The sequence below is a fragment of the Otolemur garnettii genome, unplaced genomic scaffold (genome assembly GCF_000181295.1).
Source record: "Otolemur garnettii isolate 467f Iridium unplaced genomic scaffold, OtoGar3 scaffold00156, whole genome shotgun sequence".
Taxonomy (NCBI): domain Eukaryota; kingdom Metazoa; phylum Chordata; class Mammalia; order Primates; family Galagidae; genus Otolemur; species Otolemur garnettii.
In genome coordinates, this window is record NW_003852551.1 from 756,626 (window position 1) to 765,383 (window position 8,758).

At 50.0% G+C, this 8,758-nt stretch overlaps 1 protein-coding gene across 1 annotated transcript in view; it reads right to left on the reverse strand.

The window, feature by feature from the left end:
• Nucleotides 1-227: 227 nt before the first annotated feature.
• Nucleotides 228-8,758, reverse strand: part of STPG1 (sperm tail PG-rich repeat containing 1) — a 26,730-nt gene continuing 18,199 nt past the window's right edge. The window contains exons 5-6 of the mRNA XM_012811388.1: nt 2,624-2,814; nt 228-304 (exon numbers count right to left, since the gene is read on the reverse strand). Of these exons, the coding sequence (XP_012666842.1) occupies nt 228-304; nt 2,624-2,814 (268 nt within the window). The remainder of the gene's footprint in view (nt 305-2,623; nt 2,815-8,758) is intronic.

Below are 8,758 nucleotides of genomic sequence, written 5' to 3' on the forward strand. Positions count from 1 at the left end.
GAGATCCACCGGACCCAGCAGGAGTGGGGTCCAGTCTCCAGGGTGAAGCTCAAGGCAAGGGCAGTGGCAGCAGTTTGGATCCCATGCGAGGTCGGAGGGGTGGCAGAGCTGCTCCCAAATCATCAGCTGTCACACAAGTGATACACATTCTCCTAAGGAATGTCCTGGGGAAGCTGGGGTGGGGATGGGATGGTGGCAAGGTTTCTCCCTGAGCTTGTGTGACTTCACTACAACACTGGGATCCATTTGTTGTCCTCGTTGTAGAGGAAGGACTGCTTTCCTGGGAATTCCGGCCTGTATGTGGCTGTGAGGGGAGAGAGAGAGAGCGCGCATCAAGAGAGAAAAGGCCCTTGCTGGAGTCTCTAGTATTCTATCTCAGAGTCGGAAAGGTCAGGGACCGCTGTTCCCACCACTGTATCTCATAGGTGGGGAGAGCGGGGAGGGGTTATATGGCCCTGAACTGGCTGAGGCAGGACTTGAACTCTGGCTTCTGCCTTTAACTTCTTTAAAAGAACAAAATAGCCAAACCATTTCCTATGAAGTTTGAGAAACAAATTGAGTAAAACGATATTCTTGAAGCAAGGTGTTACCTTGGGGGGGGGGTCTGATTTAGTTCAGCAATTTTCAGAAAAGTGAAAGTCATGACAATTACAGACTTAGTTCTCTAGGAGATGAGCAGCCAGGACCAAGCAGGGCTTGAGAGTCACAGCCCCAGGTGACCAGAAACTCTCAGTTGACACTGACTTGGTTCATAAGGGTCCTACACACATCTCTGTTAGTGTATTTGGGAAGCTACTGGGGGAGCCCCTGGCAGTCCAGGCATATCTGCACCCACCGGAGGCTGGGAAGGCAGATGCCTGTGTGTAGATGTGTCCAGGAAGCCCCACAGGGAAGCCTGCCTTGGCATGGGTGCCCAGAGCAGCAGTCACTGCCTGTCTCTCTGTGCCAGTTGCCTGGCACCACACACAGACGAGAGAGGGCACTCAGACAAAGCCCCTAGCAGAGGGTCTTTGCTCTCTCTCTCCAACCTGCATCCCCCCTTTATGAGAACATTTTTGGCTCATCTGTGATGCCATATATCACAAAAAGTATGCCAGGATCTTTCCTTCCTTCCCTTCCTTATCAGTTTTTTTTTAAGAGACAGAGTCTCACTTTGTCGCCCTGGGACAAAGAGTGCCATGGCATCACAGCTCACAGCAACCTCCAGCTCCTGGGCTTAAGCAATTCACTTGCCTCAGCCTCCCGAGTAGCTGGGACTACAGGCACCTGCCACAATGCCCGGCTATTTTTTTGTTGCAGTTTGGCCAGGGCCAGGTTTGAACCCGCCACCCTTGGTATAGGGGGCCAGCGCCCTACTCACTGAGCCATAGGCGCCACACTCCTTACCAGTTTTTATTAGTGTTCGTGCATTTAATGTATGGGCTAAGACAACTCTTATTTTTCCAGTGAAAAAAAGAGAAAAAAAAGAAAAGCTGGACATCTCTGTTAGAGGATGGGGCCAAATAGGGTCAGACCAGGCTCCCCAGCCGTTCCTGGGCCTCCTGAAGTTTGCCATTGTATGGAGCTCCAGGACGACACAGTTGCTGGCCCACATTGAGTTTGCCTGGACTAGCCAGATGACCCTGCGTCAAACCTCTACAGTTTGTAGGTTTGATTATCACACATCTACAAGGCCACAGCTATAACAGTGGCTTTCTCCCTGTACCATCTACCTTATATGAGTCTCACCTGTAAGTGTGGAGGGGCATTGTTTCCCTACTAGACTGTAGCCTCTGGGGGCAGGCACAGGACCTAAGTCATCCCTGCTCCCCAGGGAGGGAACAGTGTCAGGGCTCATTGAAAGGCAGAGTGTAACTGACTTACTGGCCCAGCTTTCTTCCTCCCATGCCACCTGCCACCAACTCTAGCCACTGTCAGGGAGTGTTAATAACTAAGAGCTCCATAGAGAGCTACAGATAGATCTGGAAGCACAAAGACCACCCAAAGGAGTGAGTCCTTCATGACACCAGCTCGCAGGCAGATCCCAGATGAAACGAGGATCACTAATTAAGCTCACCTACAAAAAGGCGGTGGAGCTGGCTGGCTGAGAAGCACTGCTCCGTCCGACAGTGCCTGGTTTATTTATAATGATCAGGGCACAGAGGGAGAAGCACCTAGCTCTCTGCCCACCACCACCTCACTGTGGGTCTGTCACTGACTTGCTCTTCAGGCCTTCCCTGTCTACAAAACAAGCTGGCCACATTACACCAGTGGTTTAATTAGTTTTAAGGATAAGAACTTTTTGGACAAGCCGACAAAAGCTCTCTCTCCTTTTCCCAGAAAGTAACCTCTGTGTGCCCCAGATCTGCAGACAACTATGGAGTCGCAGTCCCCTGACAGCCCATCTTTGAGCCTCCCGGGTCCTCAGTTATGAATCCCCCACCTAATCATCTCTAAGGGCCCTTTTACCTTAAAAAACAAAACATTTTTATACTCTGAAAATGTGAGCCGATAACTTCTAAATCTACTCTTACCCCTGTAACCTGCTGGGCAAACAGCCTATAAATCAGTGGCATTTGATGGCCCAGGAATGACAAACAATTCCAGATTTGCTTTTTACAATCATTTAAAACAGTCCTCTGACCTGGGCCAGGCAGGCCCGGCTGGGTTGGCGCCAATGTCCACCGGCTGGTGTTGGACACAAACGACGCACTGGAGATGAAGTGCTTGGGGGGCCCTGTGTAGTCCACGATCTCATACTGCCCAGGGCCTGGGAGAGGAGGCTTCGGGGGCAGAGATGAAGGCTGGGCAGAGAAGTTCAGGATGGGGTTTCTCCTTCAGAAAAAAACAAAATAGAAAGACGTCACTAAAGCAGTCTATTGGGGAAAGGTCAGTTTTTTAGACATAGCAGAGGCCTGCATAGCACCAAGCTGTCGGCAAGAGGACTAGACATGGCATCAGGAGGCCTGGAAAGAGCCCTAGCTCCACTGCCACTGAGCCAGGGGCCCTGGGCTTCAGTTTCCTCTTCTGCACATGATAATCATAATAGTACTGACCTCATAAGCTTGTTGTAGGGTTAAGGGGGATGACTGATGCACCTAAAACACGGCACTCAAGACAGTGTCCGGCACATGGTAAGAGCTCAGTGTGCTCTCTTCCAGATGTTGTTGTTGAGCTAATCAGGAATGGCAAGCTCTGTGCCAACTCTGATCAATTAGTAGTGCCTGGCTGGACCTCTGTGAAAAGAACTGGGGCCTCAGTCAGGCGGGGTGGCTCACACCTGTAATCCTAGCACTCTGGGAGGCCAAGGTGGGCGGATCACTTGAACTCATGAGTTCCAGACCAGCCTGAGCAAGAGTGAGACTCCGTATTTAAACACAGCCAGGCGTTGTGGTGGGCGCCTGTAGTCCCAGCTACTTGGGAGGCTGAGGCAAGACGATTACCCGAGCCCAAGAGTTTAAGGTTGCTGTGAGCAATAACACCATGGCACTTAACCCCAGGGCAACTGAGTGAGACTCTGTCTCAGAAAAAATAAGAAAAAAGAACTGAGGCCCCAGGGGCTGGATGGGAAGAGGACTTGGTGATCCACTTGTGATGTCTGCCCTGGCCAGGGATAAGGAACAGGCATCCACATTGCAGGGATTTGCCTTCCCTAGACTGGCAGGTCTCTAGAGGCTGCTCCAGTGTCCTCTTTCCAGCATTCTACTAAATGTCCTCCAGGCAAGGCAGGAGCAGAACTAGAGAAGCCCTGGGTTGGAAATCAAGAGACCTCTGCGTAAGAACTTCCATTTATACTGTATTGTTTTCAGGAGTGTTTGCCACTCCCTTCAGAAAAGGGAGTCTTTTTCTTTTATCTCTGGTGTTGAGAGATTAAATGAGAAAGAAATGGCACTTGTACTCAAGACCTAGCTCTGTCACTAATTCCTCTAGGCCTCAATTTCCCCATCTGTAAAATGAGGGATTGGAAAAGATGACCTCTGAGATCCCTTCCAGCTGTGACCTTTCATCAGGTTTGATTCAAAGTTTCCTGGGCTGCAAGAATGGTCTGGGGTGGTTAAAGGAGCCACATTGCTCTCCTGACCACACAACAGAAGGCTCCCTCCTTCTGCCTCGCACTTGAGGCTTCTTCCAAGGCCTCTCATCAGAAGGGAAGAGAAGGTTCTCAGCACTGAACAGCCAGGGAGCCTCACCCCACCTGGAAGCCAGCCCAGCCATGCAGAGGAAGGGACCTGATTCTTGGCCACTGGGATGCTGCTGCCCTTTGGCCAACACCTTCTTAAACTTAAATAGCTCAAAGGGACCCAGAGATGTCTTATTCAACCATCTTACTTGGCTAAAGAAGTTGGTGTCTAGAAAGACAAATAACTCATCAAAGTCACAGAGTAAATTCACCGGATGTGGCGTAGAACTCAAGCCTCTGGTACCTAGCAATCTGGAGAAAGTAGGATGGTGGAGGGGCCTGGATTTAAGAGTCACACGCCTGAGTCTGGACTCCAGACACAGCACTTACTTGCTGTGAGGCCTCACATAAGCATTTGACCTCTCTGCGCCTCTGCGTCAGTGTATACAGTAAGGAGCAACAACACCAAATCTTTATAAGGGAGTCATGATGAATAGAGAAAAGGCACGGAGAGCACCTAGCACAGCCCCAGCACATAGTAGGTGTGCAGAAGTAGTTATTATTATCATGATCATCCCTGTAGCACCACCACGTGCTGCTTGGTGACAGAGGAGCAACTGAGCCTCAGGAAGGAGTGATTTAGGGGCCCACTTACACCAGAGTCACCCTGAGGCAGGGGACACTCCCACTGACAGGAGGACCTTGAAAGCCATCGTAAATCTGCTGGAGACTTACATCACTCCACAGAGAAGCAGCTGGCTTGGATGCTTACTTTTAGAACAAAGGTACCCACAGGAGAAGGGGGGGGAACCATTGCCTCCCTTCTGCTTGTCCAATCTGCATGGAAGAACTGGCTACAGTGCGTGATCAGCAACCTCGTCCCTTGTAAATGTTAGCTGGTTTCTCCTTGTTCTGGCTTGTGGCTCCCACTTCAAAACACCCCTAGACATCTGATGAGTGTACAGCTGGCATGATAAACAGACAGGCTTGATTCCTGGAAATCAGAGCTTGAATAAGCCAACCATTGTATGAGGTCATCAGTCTGGGCTACCCCAAGCCCAAGATTCCCACTCTATTCTTTGAGAAGACCATGAGGTATTGCTTTCCTAGCCAGGACAGCCCACAGGAGGCTGCAGCATGCTAATATGAAGAGTTAACCTCTTGCCAACATTTTTGGCAAGACTGAATTAGAAAGGTGCCTTGCCCTCCATCCCTCCATATGCTCAGGACAGGCTCAGAACCTTCAGCCCAGCTCTGCAGACCTGGAGTGAGCCCCAGCCAAGTGTGCAGCTCTGTGCCAGGCATGCTTGGGAATCCAGAATGTTCTGTGCTAAGATACAGACCTGAATGCCCTTGAGGGCTTGACAATCTACTCCTAGTGACAATCATGACTGGTAACAATTTAAGGCAGTACAGGCTGTGCACTCAGGCAGAGCCAGGTTTGAATCTCCACTTCCCCACCCAACCAGTTGTATGTCCTTGGAAAAGGCTCTTCACCTCTATAAGCCTCAGTTTCTTCATCTGTAAAATGGTGGACAATAATGATACCTGCCACCCAGGATTGTTAGTAGGTTAACTAGTCCTTCACTTGTACTATTTTCTTTTTTAAATAAAATCTGTTAGAATAGAGGTAAAAATACTGTGCATGGAGGGCACAGAAAGAGACAGAACTCAGAAATCTACCCTAGAAGAGAGAACATTTAGCCTGCAAGGTAAGTGGAAATCTTCAGGTGGGGAAGGTGGGAAAGGGCATTTCCAGCAGAGGGAACGCAGGGGCAAGAAATTGTGTGGGAGAGGAAAAAGCTGTGCCCTCTGGGGCAGGAATTAGGACATATGGAGACATAGGCTGAGCCACCAAGACGCCAAATCTCCACCCGCCCATGATTTCTGGGTTGTTCAGTCAACCCCCTCACAGAAGCTGCTGAGGAGTTAAAGGCAAAGCTCTGTTATGGCCTCGCAGTCCAGCCTCATGGCCTTTGCACCCCTGCTTCCATTATCCCTTCCAGAAACACCTAACACCGCCAGCAACTGCCTGCCTTGGCCTATGCTGGTCCTTCCATCAAGAGCACCAACTTTCCCTGCAAACTCTGTTTCCTTCATCACTTCCCCACCTCCTTCAGAGGAACTTCTCTCCCCACCCCATGTCCCCACCTTGCCACCCCCCACCTGCCTTGCACGTCCCAACCAGGATGGACCTGGATTCCAGTCCTGGCTCTGCTACCTCAGCAAGTCTGCACCTCACTGCAAACTACCCACAGGTCAGAGAGTTGGAGAGTTGATGACACCAGACCTCCTCTGTGAGAGCTCTTCCAGAGCTGGCCCCTCAACACATTCTGGCTTTTTGTCCCTTGTCTGCACTTAACACATTAGATTTTCTGTGGTTTTTAACTTGCCTAGTTCTTTCAGGGAGGAGATTGTGTTTTCCTCAGCTTTGAGGCCCCCAGCCCTATTCCAGAGACATTTGTGTAACTGTAGGAAAAAAGCAGAGGAGTTGAAGCAAGGAAGGGAGACCACGGGTTTGAGGCCCACCTGACAGTTTTATCCTCACCCAGGGCTGGTGTCTCTGTGTAGAGGTGGGGTTGGCAAATCACAGATGTCAGGCCAGATCAAACCCAGGGCAGCCCACAGCGCATTGTGACCGGGACTTTTATGAGCCTCATTGCTCAGTTATAAAAGCCAACCTGGTCCTGCCCTATGGAAAGAAAACATCTATCAAAGGCTCTGAGTTGGCCACAACTAGATTAAGAGTGTTTGCAGCTTCCAATGTGAGCTGTTTGCAAATCATCCCAAGAATAATGAATGTCTATGAGGCCTCAGCAGGTCACCTGAGGAAGGCATCCGAGACCCTTGGGACACTCCCAGGCACAAATTCACTCTGCCTCAGGGATTCTCAGGGTCAGGAGGGAGGGATAAAGGGGCAATTTTTCTCATCATTAAAGGGCAGCCAGATTGCCTCTGGGGTGGAATGCAGTATCTACTTAACAGGGTAGCGGTGACAGATTACAGCCAAGCTTGAGAAGAAGCATCCCATATCTAATTGAGAATCCCAGGGGAACTTAAGGTGGGTCCAACGTAATTACCCAAATTGGAGCGAGGCCAACGGGGCTTGATTCTTCAGCTCTGGCTGTGACAGAACAGCATGTCTGTGCAAATACAGTGGCTTAAAAACTCCAGGAAGTAGATCAAGGGTTAGAAAGGTGTCTCGGGGTGCTCCACCTCCTCTCTGGCAAGCGTGAGTTGGAAGGCAGCATCTAAGAGGAACTATTTTGATCTCTAAAAACCCTTCTCCTGACTCACCCTAATTCATTGAGTCACCACAGTGACGAATATTGAAGACCTCAAGAAGTGAAACCTTGGCTGACACTTCAGTTCGCTTCTAAAGCTAAACCCTACAAGCTGATAAATCCTCTTAGCTCTTGAGTCAGCAAGGTGGCCATAGCAAAGGAACACCCATGATGTGTTCCTCAGCTAAGGAGCTCAGAAATGCTGGTGTGAACAGAGGGCCAGCCCTGCAGCAGCTGCCCTGCAGGAGGACTCGGAAACATCAGTGAATGCAGAGGATCTGCTCACAGGCTTTGGTGAGAATGCAAGTTACCACGGGAGTTACCGGGGTCACCTTTTATTGCAAACACTTTATGATGTGTTCTTATTCCAATTCAACAAGGATGAATCTGAATTTGAGTTAAAGGACCTCCCTTCTCCCAGGCCCACAGGGCTGGTGAGTAGGAAGGCACAGGGGTTCCACGGTGGCCTGACTTCGGAGCCTATGCTAACCCAGGCCACTCTCTGTGGCCTCTCCAGGAGCTATGACAAGCACATTCCCTAATCTCTGGTGGCCTCCTGAGCACCGTGGTCACATCACCCAACCTCTCGCCTCTGGTTCTCATTTTTTTAGGTGACTAAACAGCTCCAAGGAGAATTCACATCTACCCTGACTCTTCCTGGGTCTTAAAGCAGACCCAGAATACTACCCAGAAATACTGCAACTCTACCCAAGAATGGGAGCTAAGTGCCCCCAACCCAAGACAAATGAGGCCAGGTCTCCCATTATGTGGACATGTGTGCGAAGCCTGATGGTTGAAGCTGTATGTTTCCAAAAGAAACAGGCGGTGACAAGGCTGTTCTAATGTTCTGCTGGTCCATGTAGCCCTGGAGATCTGAAGAGGATCAGGCCTGATGTGGACAAAGTCTCAGGACAGGTATAGGTAGACAGGGAGGACATAGTACAGATAGTCTCAAGGATCAAACTCCTGGAACATGGGCCACCACAGGGCTCCGGTCCCCCACTTCCCCCAAGAGACACAGGAGGGAACAGAGCTGGAATCAGAGACTGGGATTCAGATACTCCCTCAACACTCTGGTTTTCTTTATATTACCCAGTTTCCTACCCCATTTCAACAGAAACGGATGCTTTTTTAGAAGAGCCCAAAGCACACCAGATTTAGCTTCTTACTTTTGAACCGAAATTACAGATTTCGCAGCTTCATCCTTCCCATGTCAATTTTAAAATATATAATTTGGACCTCCTCTGTGGGTCCAGGCTGGCTCTACAGTCACTGCCCCATTGCACTCCCCTGAGTGTCCTGGCAAGCAAACCTGGGGTCATGATGTGTCAGAAATGGGAAGATGGCTCCCCTTTTCACTCATGGAGAAATGAGA